We start from the raw sequence: 19,453 nt of genomic DNA, 5'->3' as shown, positions 1-19,453 counted from the left end.
CCACTTCCACTGTGAGACAAGTGAAACATCAGGAACATCACTGTACATCTTTTATTGCAGTCACTTGGGAAAGGATGAGTTACTCTGACAGTGGCACATCCACGCATCACGTGTGTGTGTCCGGTTGTGACCTTCACGGCAATGGATGACTTATGATAGTGATGTGTGTACACACAGGATCACTGCGGAGTGCCAGAAAGTGTTCTATCACCAGTGCGGATGTGGAAAACAGTTACACCCAGTGTGTGAACAAAAGCAAATTGAGCTACGCCCAATAAAGTACACATACAGCTGAGCTACACGGCCATAGCTAGAGTCTTAGTCTTTCAGGATGGCTTTAAGAGTGGGAGGATGTTGGTAGGAGGTGCTGCAGGAGTAGCAATGTCGTTTGACGGACTCAAGTCCATTTGTTAAGTCAGTGAATGTGTGTGTGTGTCGTCTGCACAGTCAAGGGCAGGGTTCCAGTGCAGAAACCTTGAATGCAGCAGGGCCACTGGCATTAACATTTGCCCCCAGGTCATTTCTACACAAGAAAAGCAAATAAATAAATGAATCCACTATCATGACATTGAATCAAAGCAATTGGTTCTTATTTTGTAATCTAAAAAAGTATACAGTATGAATTGCTTACTTTAGTTACATCTGTCTCTATGCTACCTGCCTCTGAGTCAGGATCCTGTCAAATAAAAGTAACATAGTTGGTGCCGTTGAGACATCTCAGGTAAATCAGACATCATCATCACAAAGTAAAAAAAACTATACTGTCTTGACCTCTACGTGCACATTGGACTGGTCTTGCATTTGCTTCAAGGGTGTAATAGAGTCTAAACCACTGTCCTGCTGTAAATACAAAATGCTGCCTGTTTCAGTGAAATAGGGAAACAGTCTGGGTGGGATATTCTGAGATTTCATCTTCAGTCAGATTAATGGCTGCACTGTACAAAGCACAGATGGTTCTGCTGCGCTCACGAATGTTATGGGAACAAACACAGCGTTAATCTGAAGTTTACTGTTTCCGTGTTCCTGGTTCTATGTGGCCGTCCTTCACAAGAACTTATGTTAATGAATCAAAAAGGTGAATGCAGTACTTTTTTCTGTACTGTTTCTGTTTGTAGTGATATTGTTAAATTTACCTCTGCTGCCATCTTGTGTTTACAGCAGTAACTTACATGGGATACTCAGGTGATAAATACAGAATAGATCTTACCTGTGCATGTGAATCTGTATATTTGAATTTCATGTTCTTGTAAAACTCTCTTTTAGGCAGGAGATAGAGCAGCACCAAGTCACATACAACAGTGGCCTGATGAAGTATTTGAAAAAGAGTGACGTTAGTTAGTATTTAATGTATTTCACAAGCCATGACAAATCATTCTTATAGGTGCAACATACCACTCCAAAAATGCCCACTCCAGAGCCTATAGCTGTTAGTGTTGGGATGATATCAAACTTTCTTGCCTGTGAACAGAATGCCATTTATTAAAAATATTTTTTTTCTTCCTAATGCTCATGTTAGAAATGTGTGTAAATACATTACCTACCAGAGACTGCACAATGATATCCAATCTGATCCCAAAGACTTTGAGAAGAGTTCTTTTCTGAAGTTTGTCTTCAAAATAATGCTTTGCATACCTAGAATATGTCACAACAGTAAAAACCATTTTTAAAAAGCCTTTCGTTAATATTTACATTTCCCACATATCCATTTCAGATTATATGGCAGTCAAAACCTGCACAATAACACACATTTGTAAGGTTTCACAGCCTCTTATAGATTCATCTTTTTAAAAAGGAAAACCTTAATTCATTTTTATTAATGAAAACAACCCTACAGCCAAGTAGCATTACCATAATGTAGATAATAGCCTGGTAATGACTGTGTATGTGTGAGCACAGAGAGAATAGACGATGCTCAGAGCACAGTGAATACTAACAAGTGACAGTTTGAGACAAATCTCAGCAGCCACATTGAGCCGTTCGAACTGACGGCGAGTAAACATTATAAACTGGGTTTGTACTGAGGCTGTCTGCAGTCAGCACACAGACCTGGAGCAGAGCAATATCAGGAGCCAACAATGTTTTAACACTTTAGTGCATGGAAAATGAAGTGAGCGAAATTAAACACTGGCGGTATACCATCAGAAGAATAGAAATGTCCATCAACAGTATTTTACTGATTTTACTATCAAACATCATAAAATCAGAATGGCATTAACTAGACCACATGTCTCTGCCAAGACTCAGTCTCCTTAAATTCAAGTGTTTCACAAACTAAAAGATATTTGTTAAATTGTTGGAGAATGCCCTATTTGGCAATGTAATAGAAAATGAAAAATTAAATTGGTTCTTCACTGACCCATACTGCATCTTTGTGATAATCCACTCTGTACTTTTTGTGTAATCTTGATTACAAACATACAAATGAACCATTGAAAACATTACCTCGTTGACGTAGGTAATGAAGCGTGATTGCAACTGAGCTGTTTTTTCTTCAGAGATGACTAAACGAAATTGCGCCACAGTATCAGACTTATAAAAATTGATCTTTACTTCAATTAACATGCCTGCTTGTTGATATTAGACGTGCTGGACAATGTAAAAGACCAGAAGACGATTAGTTTAAGTCAAAAACGGGATGCTTGGCTCCTTGCAAAGCTAACAGCTAACAATATTCTTACCAGCACCTGTAAAGCCACAAAGTTACATGGTGTATCTTCTTTATTCTACAAAAAAGTGAAGCTACGACCAACACTTGTGTTCTACACTGTTTTAATCTTGTAAAACAGAACTAGAAAAGCCCTTTCCCCTTTTTCCAGTTTCTGCTAAACCAACCCAACTGATAAATCCAGTTTCACACTTTATATACAGTCACATTAGTGGTATCAAGTTTCTCATTTCACTCCCAACAGAAATGTCAAAAGTGTTGCTCAAGCACTGTGACTTGGACCAAGAACACTATCCATTCTACAGTGCAACACCTGAGTGCAATGGACCAGTGTGTATTACATGGGTTGGGGACATTGGGACAGTTTATTCTGGCCCAAAAAGCAATTAATGTATTGGGGAAAAAAAGAAACTCGTAAAGAAAAAAGAAAATCATGCTTCGGGGTGGTCCCTTCAGGCTCTATGCCAGTCAGCTCACAATCAGGGTGAACAAAACACACACATAGCTGCTAAGCCTCATCACCACCAAGGCTAATGACAAGCATCATAACTGCTATAAACATGCTCTAATGGTTGAGTTACAAGAACAAATGCAATTCGATGAAAGAGTTTGATGCTCAACAAGCAGCTTTTACAAAGCCACATTCTGAAGTAACATTTATTTTTCAAATTTAACCTTTTGAAAGAATTCTCTCCCCTCAAGACTGACTGACTGACTGAACCAAACCTGGAGAACCAGCAACAGGTATCATCATCATCATCATCAATTCCACCTCACCTCGCCAAACAGATGCAGTTTCAACTAACACGTTAGAGCGTTCATGATACACAGCATGTCTTCAGTAATTGAGCTTGGCCCTCAAAGGATATTATAAAAATTGAAATGACCATTGATAGGAAAAAAGGTGTAGGATTTAGTGGCATCTAGTGGTGAGGTTGTTGATTGCAACCAATTGAATACCCCTTTTATCACACGTTCCTTTCAAGGGTGTGTAAATTACTGTGGCCTTCAGGTCGTCTTACCAACCACTCAAAGTGCTTCACACCAATTCAACATTCATAAATATGGTTTCATCCCTACTAATAGAATGACCTAAATCATACACACTGCTCCTTTAATTCTACTGAAGTATATTCACACACCTGAAGTTGTAGCCCACTGATGCTCTGGCTTTGTCTGTCTCAGCAGGGTTTCCATACAGACCATGGAAGTGGTACTTTGGTTTACAGTGTTTTACAGCCACATCAAAGTTACATGTCCAATCAACCACAATGCCAATGGCTCCTCCCTGTCAAGAAACAAGCCCATAATACATCAAACAAGTCTCTATTACAACACAAGAAACAAAACAAAACACCAAAACATGATTTCATGCAAACATATTCAGTGTTGAATCTTATGCAGCAAACTTACCACCTTGGCAATTGTTTCAAAATTAAAGCCAGACTGTTTGACTATGTCTCCCAGTCTGAATATTGGACACAGCGGAGCATTCTCCGGATCATGGTAGCATTTGCTGATGTATCCGGCATCAATACCCTCCACCAGGTTACTCCTGAAAACACAGATTTATGTTCAAGCGCAAACTCCAGGGAAACAGAATGTATTGGATGAATTTGTTTAAATATCAACGACTCTTTATTTCGGCCATGCATCACCCTAAAAGGATAAGTGATATAGCTGATAGATGGATGGATAAATGGATGGAGGTTTGATGATAAGTTAAATTACTCTATCCCATATAGGTACCACTGACTTCTTATGATTGATTTTTTTCTTGAAGCAAGTTACACAAGAGTATCTAGGAAACCTTTTTGTTATCAACTACAGCATGACTAAAATGATTTAAAATACTTTTTTTGTAATACTTTATATGACAGTTCACAGTTTGCCACACATCCAAGTCCAGATTTAGTCAATTTAACTGTGGTTTTATGAGGAAACTGTTGGGTCTAGGCGGACGTAGGTGCTCTGCTGAGTGCCATTCTAGTTTCTCTAGTTTTGATCACATTTGCAACATCTACCGAGCTAAATGAAAGTTGATATGAATGAGGTCCATCACCTTGTGACACCAAATAAGGGGAAAGTTACAGAGTTTTTGATGAACAGAGTGTAGTTTTCGGCAGACATCAACAGAGGAGGACTGGAATGGAAAAGATAAAAGAATAAAATACAGTATGTTGAGGAGCTTTAAAAACAACACAAAATCAAATCTATCATCACATAGGATAGTACGGATAGTTCAGTGTTTCCACGTACTCTGGTATTTTGTGATCATCCTCGACAGGGCACCAAGCCAACACCTCACAGGTCTTTGTGGTGTTCACACAGACTCCCGTCATTTGCCCTTGAAACAGAATATTGGAGTTCACCAATGAGACAAAATTAAAACAGCAGCAAATGTATTTCAGGCAGCAAAAAACAGCATTGGCTTTAACATTAAAGCAAATCTAAACATTTCCTGCCCCCCACTCGTTATCTTATCTTGAATTAGCATCAGGAGCAGTGAGCGAGATGTAAAAGTGGAGCAAAACGCTGAAATAGCTGTTTCCTTTATCTGGCCCCGATCCCAACATTTCATTTCTGTCCGTGTCATTAGTTTTGTTGGTATCAGTGCCTCTCATCGTGTGCAGGGCGAGTTCATAGACAGTTCTCCAGTAGGCGTTTGTTGGGTCACTTGGCTTCAGTCTCTGACCTTTCACCAGACTCCAACGGCCTGTTTAGCTACAGGCCCCCCCCCCATGTTTACTTGTCTTCCAGCACAGAGACAGTTGGCTGCCTCTGAAGACGCACTGGCACCTCAAGGTGAATTTGACTGGTATGAAACAGACAGATCTAAAGCTTTAGCTAACACTGGCCTTATCGAAGGGGAAGTGTGACACAGGGGACTTGAATGGCTTTGAATTTAACCCTGGGACAGATGGGTGACTATAAATTTATATAAGTGCTCTTTGAACTCAACATCAATGCAATGTTTGAACCTATTAAAAAAGCTTTCATCTGGATGGTTATTTTATTTTAACGACTCTGTTTGCTTCTGAGCTTATATGCACGGAATATCTTGGCCTGTATTTACATGCTTGTGTCTACTTACTCAAGGCAGGGTGATCAACATAATATAAGAACACACACTGTGTGTTTGGTTGCTAATTCTAGGTTGTTGATTTAAATCAGTTATTTTCTGCATGCTAGAAAAGCAATGTATGAACAGCGTATGAGTGTTTACCCTAGCAGCAACAGTGATGAGTCAGATATGGTGTGTTTCAGTTTATTCTGTGTGAGCCCGTTCTATGGCAGTTCTTAAGAGCCACAGCCCATTTTGCAAATACACTGCTCCGGAACCTGACATGATCCTCTACCTCCCTCGGTACATTGAAGTCCCATTACTGGCTTTAAAGAAGTTTCAGACAGGCTTTCGTCTCTGGCGAAACTAAATAAAGATAATGAAAAGCTAAAGATCAGGACTCATCTGAGTTTAGCCACAGACAAACGAGACGGTTCCTCAGTGAGGACTGCTGAGGTCATACACTGTCAGGGCGACAGGATTTACCATGTCCCGTACGTTTCAAATTCCCTCCTTCACAGTCGGCGTCCGAGCTGCAATTGTTCTTGCCTCTGAGCTGTTATAAACAAGAGATTGGGGTCAGTGTTTGTGAACAACAGTGGAATGCGAATGTGAAGAAACTGCATGGTTTTAAAGATGAAAGTAACATGACATTGTGTGTGATGTATTGTGATACTCTACAGGAACCACTGTTTATGTCATCTTGAAACCATTAATCTTAAATAGAATTTTCCGCAATTTACTACACAATTACCCAGTTACATAAACAGTCTTGGAATGAAACACAGTTTCTGTTTTGTTTTTACTATTTATGGAAGTGACACAGACACAAAGAAACGAGGGGGAAGAAGTGAGAAAGAGAAATGAAAACCAAAGAGCATTTTCACATACCTCTGGACATTTTCCCATAGTCTGACCTTCAGTTATGATGTAGTTTGTCATCACCACAAATGATGAGTCCCCCTGAGGTTGAGGATTAAAGGATGGAATATGTTATTATGTCTTTATTCATTTATGCCATAACATGACACAATGGTTGTTATGCAACATTTGGTTTATTGTAGGTGGCCTGTCAAACATTAATCAGGTGTTTCTCATTGTAGCCCTTCTAATATCAAAAATGTTCTTCTGCAAAAAGTTTTCAACATAAAGGAATATTAATTCATATTGAATAATTATTTTGGAAATGACAGGGAACTGCCATGAAAACAGTATTGTTATGAAGGGAAAATAATTTGCCAGCATCTCTAGAAGCTCATTAAATAACCTGTTTTATGTCTTTGTTTGAACCAGTTATCAATAACTTATTTGAGGCATAATTTAGAGCCAGGCTAGCTGTTGTTGCTAGTTACTGTGCTAATCTAGCTACCTCACTGCTGGCTCCAGCTTCAAACAGCTTCATAAAGAAAAGACTTATGAACTATTGCTCTGTGTCTTATCTCAATTTCTTAAATGCTAAAAAACCAATACCAAAATATTAAAAATGTTCATTTGTGTTTTTTAAAGACTGAAAGTAAAGCTTTTTGCATATTTGAGATTATCACTGATACTGTTATGTAGGAAACAAGATGCTGGATCGAGTATAACAATATACTACTTTTGTGTTTATTGTCATAGATTTGAATCAGAGCATTCAGGACTACTGCATTTTAGAAGTTGATTAATCCAGGGTAACATATATATTCCGACACTTCTCAATGTGTGAGAGAAGGATATAACGTTTGGTGGTGAAAGGACATTCGGAGAATTCTTCAATTGTTGTTAACTTTGCTGTAAACGAGTGTATCTTTAGTTGGAATTGTTCTTGTACTTTAAGGCAGCCTTTCATATCCTGCAGTTTTATCCGGTCTGATAAAGTATTTCTACACTGTTGATTTTAGTCGAGCATCAGAATCTGCTCTTTCTGTATATCTGCTGCTTTAGCACCTTATTCCAAGTCATGCATGGAAACGATGACTCTTGAGACTATGAGATAATTCAGAGCATGTCATGGATTATCATAGCTGCAAATTTAGGGCCAAAACTTCAAAGATTTATAAGAAGTTTTACATAAATATTTTCAAGAAAATCAATTTAGCTGAGGGGTCCTTTGTAAATTGCTATGGAATGACAGAATTAGTAAAACACAGATCTGGGTAATTCTCACAGACAAACAGATGGATACCAGAATAAAGATGAACTGGTGGCTGATACCTGCGTGATCAAAGTGTGAGGCTGTGCCAAAGTTTCCTTTCAATCTGTCGGTTGGGTTTATCAAACCAAACCATGTGCCAATGTGAATGAAAGAAGGCCCACACCCTCACCTCAAAGCAAACAGGATTGACTTCATTGTGTATACTTTATTTCATTACCATAGTTAATGTGACGCAGTATTTTGGGAAAACAAAGAACTATATTTGTCCAGTGTCTCTTTTGGAAGGTTGTTTACATAGTTCTCTACAGGATCCACGCTATTAATTTTGGGAAACAAGGAATACCTTGATGCTGACGCAGCCAAGGTATCATCAGGGTTAAATTCTCAAACCTACAGTGACTTTCACCCTGTGTGTACTCAACCATGATGTCACCAATTAAATCTGGAATAGATTCATGCCAACACGGATGTTTTAAATGTGTGAGAAAGCATTTGATGTAGCTCGTCTGACTCAGGCTGATGTTTAATCACTCTGACAGCTGGAATCACGGACCATGAATGCCATGACATTTGACTCTGACCCAGATTTAATATAATCTCGACAATGGTCAGTGACTTGTATCAGGTGCAAAACAAATTCTTCGCCATTCACAGGTAACGACCTACCTGCGATGGGAAGACATAGTCAGCCACGTCCCAGACTCTCTCATCTCCATTCACAATGGTGTAGCCCACGCCTTTCATTTTGGTGAAGACGGAGCTGACTGCCGTGTCCGTGGACTGGTAGCCTTTCTCATAGATGAAAACCCACCTGCAGGGGATACACATACAAGTGTCATGTCAGGCCTGTCAGCACTTCAAACTCCCACTCCACCTCAACCAAACATCTAAATCCAACAAGTGAAGGTGTGATGTTGACACTCTGCACAGCGACCCCAGATGCCATCATCACACCTCACAGGGTCACGTGTAAATGTTATTGTCTGCGACTTTTACAAATACTTTTTTTTCATGGTGGCAACTTACCAGTTTCAAAATATGATAAAAGTAAAAAGTAGCTCAAGTTGGAAGTAAACGCCGTGCGTAATCACAGTTTCAGTCAGCAGAGCTACTGTGCTCTTTCCCAGATAACAGCACAGATCACCAGAAAATAATTCCTACCCCTAAATAGGGAACCACTATACTGTGTAAAAGTATTTACTCATAATGTAGAAAGTAAAAGTAAAACAGGGTTGTTCATCTCATATATATCATGTATGATAGTAAATCATGTGACAGTTTTTAATATACATAATAACATCTCAGTAATTTTACTGGAATTTTAAATGCAGGACTTATTTGTAAAGGAATATATTACATTGCTGTATTGATGTTTTTTCTTGAGTAAAGGAACTATCTATTTTTTCCATCAGTGGTAATAACATATAATGAGATTTGAAGTGTACTGCGCTCCTGATTTAAATACATTTTAGATTTATACACTAAATGTTAAAAATATTCCTTTCATTTTCTGATAAAAAAAAAAACCTGCAGCTTTGTTGACTTCACTAAATTAAGGAGAAGCGCCTGAATCCTTCATCACATAAAAGGATTGGCGTCGAGCAGAAACCAGCTTCACACACTTTTTTGACTTCTGCAAAGTGAAGCTTCTCATTGTGTTGCTAAATCTGTGTGTGGCCAGGAGGGATATGACTAACAGCTGGCCTTCACTGGACAGATACTGTATGTAAACACACATGCACGAGGAACTATTTTATACAGGGTGTGAAAAGTAATAATCCCCGAGCAGAAACCCTGCAGGACGGCATGCATTGCAGCACACATTCATTTGTCTGTGCACAATGAGAGCACCTTACAGCAACAGACGAACAGAAACATCTTTGCACAGAGAAATAAAGTGCATAATGAGCAGTTATCAGTTATGCCAATCAAATTATGTAAGTTGGAGCTAACACTGGAGTGGACGTGGGGGGGGGGGATAAGAATTACAGCAAATTAACAGAATAAAGAAACGCATGAGCATGAAATAATGGAAGAATCTTCCAAACAGCAGTCTAAGTGAGATCTGTATCTGCTCCGGCAGAAGGCGACGCAGACTCAAGGAGGCTCCTTCATGTGCGGAGAGGGCTTTCTCTTTCCACCATACTGTGGCGCTGAGATTAGTCTTCGTTTTGTGAAGACAAATTAGAATGAAAAAAAGAAAAAGGAATCAACCTCCAACTAATCACTGTGAAATGCAAACTGTGGATTTGTCAACTTAGAATTGACAAGATGGGAATTAATTAAAAGAACAGACATAATGGTTTTGCTGCTGTCCTCCATTAAATTAGTGTTTGCTTTATTTTACAGATTTACTTTTGAGTGATGTATAAAACATTTTCAAAACCATGAATGGGATTTTGTGCATTTTTTTTATGCAAAGCTCTGTGTTGTATATGTCTACTGCCAAACTACGGTTCATCACTTTTCATATATAAGGAATAAGTGAGTAAAAGCGAAAACATATAACTATAAAATAAGTGCATTTTGAAATCATTCCCATTTAAGGAAAGTAAGGTAAAATTGAAATGTAGAACGTCCTGCGGGATAAGGTGACCAGTGAGTCACCGTTTCATTGCAAGTGCCTGAGAGACACGGGCTGAAGGCTGCTCCGACCTGTCAGCCCCGCTGCTTGACTACTGAGAAGGGGAATCTGGACAGCTTTATAATCACATCTTCGTTCGTGTCCATCACTGCCCCAACCTCAAAGCGGCCTGATGGCTGCAAAAAGGTAGGTGACAGGGTGCAAGCTCTGTCATGCACACACAGCCCTGATGCCGACACAGGCTCAACATTTATAAAACACTCTGCAGCTGTTCCCTTTTTTAAATTTTTATCAGTGCACAGTGCAAACTATATTGTATTTCACAGTTGCATCAGATTTTTCAAGATTTTTTTCAAATTAAAGAAATCAGTCATAATGGACTTTTTCTGGCTCTGGAGCTTGTGAAGATTAAAGCACAGTGATAAGATGTGAATAATATAGAGAAACCATGTGTGCCATTTCAAATCAGTTTAAATCAAAGAGAAAGAATCCTTGCCATTAGCAAGAGGAGACCTTAAATTTGTCTTTCTCTGTTACAGTTTCGGTCACCGATCAGCACCAGCAGCAGAAGGTAACAAAACTCTGCGCTGTTTGGCAGTGAATTGGGCAGCGGTTGATTGTTATCTTTGTTAGCATATGCCTCAGCGCGTTCATCACACACAGCTCCTCAGGTTCTGCTGCTCAGAGGTGCAAAGGAAAAATGTCAAACACACAAACAACAGCCCGTGAGTGATCTCAAACTCTGGAAACCTGATAGCTGTCAGCGGAAGTGAGATGAATTAAAACAAGTTCTCCTTGGCTATCTTCACAGTGACTTTCCGAGGAAAAACGCCAACATGCCCAAGCAAGTGTGTGGATGCAGTGAATGGCCCATTATACGTAAATTATCAAGCATGCTGTTGTTTTGTCTCAACTTGAGATGGGCAGATAACAACAATGATCTTGTGATCCTGTCCTCTCATGTTCTCATCCTCTCATCCCAAGCAGTCAATACTTGTGTAATATTTTGTGTCAGTGTGTGGCAAGTTACAGTCAAAAGTCAAATAAGAGGCCTCACATTTCCTCTTTTTTTCAAAATGTATCGCAAGATGAAGATTATGGGCGTGTGAAAAAACAGAGGTTGCAGGAATGTGCACTCTGAGAGGTCATTCATGCATCACACCGTGTTCCTTCAAGCAAGCTGGAGCATGTCAGACAATACAAATGCACTCAAATCTGCCTGACAGCAAAACAAGCACAGCAAAGCAAAATTGGGCTGATTGTGTGAGCCTTACCCAATGATGTAAGCCAGGACCCCCAGCTGGATCACACGGCACACCACTCCCACCCTCCTGTTCCTGACCAACACCTGGCGGGGGGTCTCATACTCAAAGAAGAAGTCGGAGATGGCATTGGTGATATGGTTCTTCATCTTCTGTCATGGGCTGACCCGCAGAGAGGAGGGTCTCTCTCTCTCTTCACCTCACTTGCATACAAGCACCCAGACTCCACTCTCTCCTCTGCGCCTCTGACTTGTTCCTCACTGGTGGCGAGGGTCCTCCTCTGCCTCCTTCCTCTCATCAATGACGTCTGAAGCGAGAAGTCCTGAGGTGTTGGACTTCCTGCTTCCCTCTCTCTCTCTCTCTCTCTCTCTCTCTCTCTCTCTCTCTCTCTCTCTCTCTCTCCACTCATGGGTGCATCAGCTCCACCTCATCACTGCCTCTTCTGACTTTTCACCACCTCCTTTTCTTTCATTGAATAGTTGCACAATAAATCAGCAGAAATATTTTTTTGGGGGGATCGGTCTTGACTTGTTGGCAATTTGAAATAAGTCAATAGCTGCCACACATACACCGGACATCCCTCCTCTTCATGAACAATCAAACCTTATCTCTTCCACTGACACTCTCTTCCTGCATGAACGGCAGAGATAGAAAAATGTAAGCCCAACATAAACACACAACTGCATACGTCACATCTCAGCTTGTTTGCCTGCTCTCGTGTCACCATTTGAGGACATTAAGCCTTCTTATGTTTTATCATATTTCTGCGTCGAAGCACACAGAGAAACAATTTTTGTGATTCACACAACCACCACAATTCCACACTCTCCCTTTCATATACTGAGGTGCTTTGCATTTCTAATTTTCACTCTATTTAGAGGAAAGGAGGTGGCAAACGCACTGTTGTTGCAATATGAGTAAACCATTGCATTTCTACCATTTCAGTAAGAAATCGTTTACATATAAAAACTACATTACATAAAAGGTTTTCTATGTGAAAAAATGTTTTTTCCTCACTTGTGTGCAGTGTTGTCTAATCTCCAGGGATTAGTGAATGGAACATCTTCTGTTGGAATCAAAAATCCAAATCTCGATCTGGCTAAGCCTTTTCCAAAGGAGGCGTCAATATACATTGGACATTTTCTCAAAACAGCCACGTCTAGACTTTGGTGGGATTGCAAGTGACAACAAAACTGTGTCAATCACTGTGTCTGACAATGCTCACTTGTTCACTCAGTCAAGGACCCTCAGCATACAAACCATGGATACCACTTTTTGTCCAACTGTGAATTTTCTGGGGCCACTCGGCTGATGCAGTGATAAGAAATACACAATTATGACTCAATTCAAATGGCTGAAAACAAGTGTAGTGCACTATATAGGACATGAGTTTGGACACACCCTGAAAGTCTACAGAGTCATGCACACAGCTCTAGGTACTCACGCACAGCTGTGTTTTGAGCTTTATGTTTATAGTATTGACCATCTTAGTTTGGACTGCTATAATCATAAACTGTTTATAAAGTTGGAGAATGCATCTCCACTTCATGCCTCTCTCCAGTTACAGAGCCGATTCCAGCGCAACCAACTGCAGTCAGAATCTCCACAGTAGTGATTGCATGATGGAGCCGTGGTAGCAAGGTCCAACCGAAGCATCAAATATCTAATTAAAACCAAATGCTATGGAAAAAAATCCACTTTAAAATACATCAGTGTGATTGGAACAACTTTTAATTACAGAAACCATTTTTGGGAAACTTTTATTTGACGTGCAAATTTTGACTTTTTCATTTGGTCCACATCCTGTCCCAAACATGGACGAAGAGGGATGTACAACATGTACTGCAGTCAGTCACCAGGTGACGATCGAGGCACTCTGGCTTCACTTTTGGAGAGTAGGCTTGTCATCCGTCTTTAGAACCAATCTTTGGCTATAATGCTAACACTAGTTATTAGACGATGATGATTCTGTGGCAATACCAAGTGTCCTCTTCCAGTTATTGAAACAGCAGGGAATGTTTGACAAAGACATGTTATTTCTGGAGCAGGAAAACTTGAAGTGCTTTATTCAAGTGATCATGGAAGGAACTGGGTGGAGACTGGATAGAATTAATAGAGATGCAGGAGCTTAAAGACCAGCTTTGAATTCACCCAAGATGTAGGTTTGAAAAGACAAGTGGGGGATACAAGGAGACTGAAACTAAGTTAAAGTCATTTAAAAACAACATAATGAACTGTAAGCAGGGATTGGATGGAATAAGAAATTAAGGTGTGACAAATGCTCTAAAGCAATCTGGGACTACGTGGCTTTAATATGGATACTGAGTACATTCAGAAAACAAGTATCAGGAGGAGAATAAGCCTATGAGAAAACTGTTGTAAAACTTTTTCACTTTAAAGACAGACAGACAATCTTGTCTTCTGCCAAGAAATGAAATCACAGAAATCTATATCAGTGAAGATGAGCAACTAGAGATCATCATCTTAAAGTGTGATTTTAGTAACTATTTCTGTTTGATTTATTTACATGTCTAAATAAGAAAACTGCATCTTTGTCATTGAGTTTACTAAGCGATAATTGCTGAGATTACCAGATCTGCTCCTCGAACAGTATCCATGCTGTAATCAGAAACAATGGACTCTACTTATCATGATTCTGAACTGACTGTCGAAGGATGGGTTTGCATTTGATGTTCAGTAATACATTTAAGATACGTACAGAAAGACATAATGAGTACTGACATTGACATATGGCCACAGATTAATTTTTCATACTGTCAACCCAGGCTAGTCGGTTAGTGGATGCTTGAAATTTGACCCTGGTTGTAGCTCAACCTATGAGAGTTTCTACGACCATTAGTTGTGTTAGTGATCTATATTGATCATGTTTTCACTGACACACATGAGTTGTGCTCCCCGGCAGAGTGAGTTGCAATGGGATGTAGGGGCTATAATTTCACTGATATACAAGAAGTCATTGTAGGAATGGAAGATTTAAAACTGGTTAATTACGTGATGATGCTAATAATAAATAGGCTCCACTCCAGAGGCCTGTAAAGGACAGTAGCACACCATGGATTGATGATGGTTTGAGACGTTTGATGCGTCAAAGAGCTGCTTTCAAATGTATTTTCATTGTTGTCTGAAAATGTATCTTACATCAAAAAGAAATCATCAACAAAGTAGAAAGTCTGTGATCTCCTATCCAAGTAGACAGTATCAATTTAATGTGCAACATTGTTACTAGTATAATGAGGGATAAAACATGTTTGAAATGTTTACCAATACATCAGTTTGTCATATTTTGATTGATGTCTCCTCAGTGGGACTAGAGCACTTACCCAAAGATGGTAAGTGATCATTGATCATCAATGATCATTGTTTACATATTGTAACAGAGTTTATCTGGTGATTTCCACTTGCTCTCTCTATATATGTACCCCAGAGTGCCTCCATTGGGTGGCGCTGTAGTGATGTTAGGGGTGTTGTTTTGTACATCTGTGGTTTTGTGTGGGAGAGACTTCCTGTGTTAGAGGTGTGACGGTGTGGTTCCAGTCAGGTAACGAGGCTGGCTCCGAACACTATAGAGAAGAATAAAATTCCTCGGAACTGGGAACGTGTTTCACCATTTTATAAAGAAATTACACAACACAGAGTAAACACTAGACCAGTCTATCCAGAATGTCACCCATCATTGGTTACACATATAACTAGATGGAGCAGTGCTCATGGAGCATGAAGCTTTTGACCTCACTAACCACAGTATTCTCATTGCTAAGCTAAATGTTAGGGTAAGTCATGTTTAGCTCACCAGCAGCAGACAATAAGTCATTTTCAATGGAAGTCATTCTGAAACAGAAAATGTATCTTGCTGAGTTCCTCAGAGGAGGTACTTGGGTCCCTTTACTTTCTATTTTGATATATGATCTAACCTGCTGGTAAAAATGCAGAGGTAGTTGTTTGCTGGTTACTCATCATTGTGCATCATCACCGTCAGTGGAGCTGAGACAGAACCTAAGTTTAGTTGCATGATGTTAGTAAAAGAATGAGAATAAACAAGACATTGCCAAAATTGATTATATAGTATTTGGTAGCAGAAATGTTTTGCTGACTCCAGTGATGAGTTGAGCAGATCACTGAGACCAAATTACTGTGTTAAATCAGAAGATCTATTGTCTTAGTTTGATCTGACTCATCACATTGTTTTCATGAGAAAGAGAACTGCGACTTCAGGGAAGTACTGCATGTGTTCCATTTTCTGTTTGGATTGAAGTTGCTCAGTGACTTGTTCAGTCACACCTGGAGTACGGCCTAACTACACGGTCAAGTGCTGCTGAGAAACATCTAAAAAATTCCAATGGCCCAGAACAGAGCAGCCAGATGAGCTCTTCATTATTTTCTCTGATCCAATGTGGCTGTGAGATACATAAACGATTATCATGGCTCACTGTGGGGGCTAATTTAACAGATGTTATGTTGAGCTGATTGAGGACACCATATTCCCGCTGGCCACAGATATAAATACTGTTGATTAAAATCAGAACTGTTGACACACTGACTGGGGGCAGGAGAGGATGATAACAATATGTCAAATCTAGTATAGTCTAAATACTTAATACAAATAGATTCCTTTAGAGCCTAAAATAGCTTGCCTGTGTCATCACTAATACAGTCACTTTAAATGATGTGTTACTTTTGCAGTGACAAATAGTGTTTTCTGGGGAAAAAAATTCCAATTAGTTATAATATTATTGTTGAACCATGTTAAAGTTTACATTTGACAAATATTATAATTATCATAAGTGCTGTTCAAAATGATATGATTTTTTTAGGGACAAAAATTAAGGAAGATTGAAAACGCCTCGTTAAAACAAATCAAGTAAGTGAATCACACTGCACACAATGATATGTATTTTCTTTTTAATTTACGCATTTGTTACGATAAGGCTTCATGAAAATATCTGTCAAAAGAAGCTGTACCCAAAGACACTGATTCTAAATGAAATACATTCTAATTTTACCTTTAGGCCTTCAAGTAATTTTAGCCTCCTGCCTTGTGGATATATTAGCATTAGCTGACATAGGTTAACTAAACTGTATTTTTATTTTTTATTTTTAAGTGAACACTTGCTATGTAGCTGCAGTGCAAACTGTCTCTAAAACTGCAGAAGGTCAATTACAAATGTAAGTGAACTCAATATTGAGTAGTAGAGCCCCTCAAGGCCGACAGGAAAGTATTATAAATATAAACGTTGGTCTGTCATGTTCATGGACATTAAAAGTAGTTAATGTCAGTGATGATAATGCTGCCTTTACATTGTTTATGGTGGATGATACAGGAAGAAAGGATTTCCATATTTTTTGTTATATGAAGGTTAAAGTACTATAAATTGAACACCTTATCTGTTCAATTCAAAATAACATTGATAGAATAAAGCACATACAAGAGCACAAATTTTAAAGGAAATTCACAACAATCATATCATACTATGGGAATGGAAGATTTAAAACTGGTTAATTACGTGATGATGCTAATAATAAATAGGCTCCACTCCAGAGGCCTGTAAAGGACAGTAGCGCACCATGGATTGATGATGGTTTGAGACGTTTGATGCGTCAAAGAGCTGCTTTCAGATGTATTTTCATTGTTGTCTGAAAATGTATCTTACATCAAAAAGAAATCATCAACAAAGTAGAAAGTCTGTGATCTCCTATCCAAGTAGACAGTATCAATTTAATGTGCAACATTGTTACTAGTATAATGAGGGATAAAACATGTTAGAAATGTTTACCAATACATCAGTTTGTCATATTTTGAATGATGTCTCCTCAGTGGGACTAGAGCACTTACCCAAAGATGGTAAGTGATCATTGATCATCAATGATCATTGTTTACATATTGTAACAGAGTTTATCTGGTGATTTCCACTTGCTCTCTCTATATATGTACCCCAGAGTGCCTCCATTGGGTGGCGTTGTAGTGATGTTAGGGGTGTTGTTTTGTACATCTGTGGTTTTGTGTGGGAGAGACTTCCAGTGTTAGAGGTGTGACGGTGTGGTTCCAGTCAGGTAACGAGGCTGGCTCCGAATACTATAGAGAAGAATAAAATTCCTCAGAACTGGGAACGTGTTTCACCATTTTATAAAGAAATTACACAACACAGAGTAAACACTAGACCAGTCTATCCAGAATGTCACCCATCATTGGTTACACATATAACTAGATGGAGCAGTGCTCATGGATTGAAGCCTTTGACCTCACTAACCACAGTATTCTCATTGCTAAGCTAAATGTTAGGGTAAGTCATGTTTAGCTCACCAGCAGCAGACAATAAGTCATTTTCAATGGAAGTCATTCTGAAACAGAAAATGTATCTTGCTGAGTTCCTCAGAGGAGGTACTTGGGTCCCTTTACTTTCTATTTTGATATATGATCTAACCTGCTGGTAAAAATGCAGAGGTAGTTGTTTGCTGGTTACTCATCATTGTGCATCATCACCTTCAGTGGAGCTGAGACAGAACCTAAGTTTAGTTGCATGATGTTAGTAAAAGAATGAGAATAAACAAGACATTGCCAAAATTGATTATATAGTATTTGGTAGCAGAAATGTTTTGAAATTCACAACAATCATATCATACTATATTATATTATGTGAGGTTATGCTATGTTAGGTTATGCTATGTTGTGTTGTGTTGTGTTGTGTTGTGATCCATGGAGCCAGATTAAATTAATCAGTAAATTAGACTTCAGACATTGATCACCTGCAATTTTTTTGTTGTAAAATTCTGACAAAACTGAAGATGTACATGACCCTAAACGCCTCAGAGATACAGCACCTCATAAAATCTGCAAGCAGCAATAAAGGGCTGTCGAACCTTTGTGCACATTGAGGAGGGGCGCTGATGATGTTCTCTTGTATGAATCAAACACGCACATGTAGGTGGAGCACGTGGATTCTACTTTCGAAAACAGTGATGCTCTGTAAAGAGCGAACAAGATCCTCTTTAACATTTCACCTATAGTGACAACTGAAAGGACAGAAAGAGACAAATATAGTAACAATATCAGAAATCCCATTTGCTGCTGACTAAATTAACATAATTAAACATATGAACTTGCACCATAAACACATGGCAAAGAACTGGGAGAAACTGATTGAATAAAAAAATGACTTCATTTGGGAATGATACTGAAGCCTGGTATTAAACCAGCCTCTGGGTAAAGACTAGTACTGATAAGCTCCAACCTTACTTCCTCTTGTTCCCCTCCTCTCTCTCTCTCTCTCTCCCTCTCTCTCTCTCTCTCTCTCTCTCTCTCACACACACACACACACACACACACATGCAAGAACACTGCACTCTGCTGGAAGATAGTAGTACATATAGTAGTACAATATTATTTATTTCACACAAACTTTTAACTTTGACTCAAAAGATTTTCAGGTCAAATTTCAAAATGATTTCATACATCAAGAATGACTTTGTTTGTAGGGGGTACAAGTTAGGACTTTTGCCAGACTGAATGCTAAACAACTCCATGTGTTATCCAGGATCATGTCCTGGAAAATAGATTACAGTGCAGGTCCTGAGCTTGCATCAAAAAATTGGATTGAAGTTGTTATCAACGTGACAGACAGATGCCATAAATTAAAACACACCTGCCTTTGTTAAAAAAAACTTTAACAAATAAAAACAGATCTTCTGCATTTATGGGCACTATGAAATTCAAACATCAAAATCTCTA

The 19,453-nt window shown here is 39.0% G+C and overlaps 1 protein-coding gene across 3 annotated transcripts; it reads right to left on the bottom strand.

The window, feature by feature from the left end:
- Nucleotides 1–36: 36 nt before the first annotated feature.
- Nucleotides 37–12,078, bottom strand: p2rx1 (purinergic receptor P2X, ligand-gated ion channel, 1). 3 transcript variants are annotated; one of them, XM_020085932.2, is made up of 13 exons: nt 11,722–12,078; nt 8,530–8,674; nt 6,621–6,692; nt 6,216–6,285; nt 4,925–5,012; nt 4,728–4,808; nt 4,079–4,220; nt 3,808–3,953; nt 1,542–1,632; nt 1,393–1,458; nt 1,208–1,303; nt 632–676; nt 37–523 (listed from the first exon to the last, which is right to left on the bottom strand). In XM_020085932.2, exons 1-13 carry the CDS (start codon nt 11,856–11,858, stop codon nt 518–520), a joined length of 1,185 nt encoding a protein of 394 aa, XP_019941491.2. In that variant the 5' UTR covers nt 11,859–12,078; the 3' UTR covers nt 37–517. The 3 variants fall into 3 exon arrangements, with proteins under 3 accessions (XP_019941491.2, XP_019941492.2, XP_019941493.2); XM_020085933.2 differs by having other exon boundaries at nt 6,228–6,285; nt 11,722–12,047; XM_020085934.2 differs by lacking the exon at nt 632–676.
- Between the last annotated feature and the right edge of the window lie 7,375 nt (nt 12,079–19,453).

This window comes from Paralichthys olivaceus, chromosome 15 (assembly GCF_024713975.1).
Source record: "Paralichthys olivaceus isolate ysfri-2021 chromosome 15, ASM2471397v2, whole genome shotgun sequence".
Classification (NCBI taxonomy): domain Eukaryota; kingdom Metazoa; phylum Chordata; class Actinopteri; order Pleuronectiformes; family Paralichthyidae; genus Paralichthys; species Paralichthys olivaceus.
The sequence above is the reverse complement of the archived record's forward strand: the minus strand, read 5'-3'. Positions and strand labels throughout refer to the sequence as shown.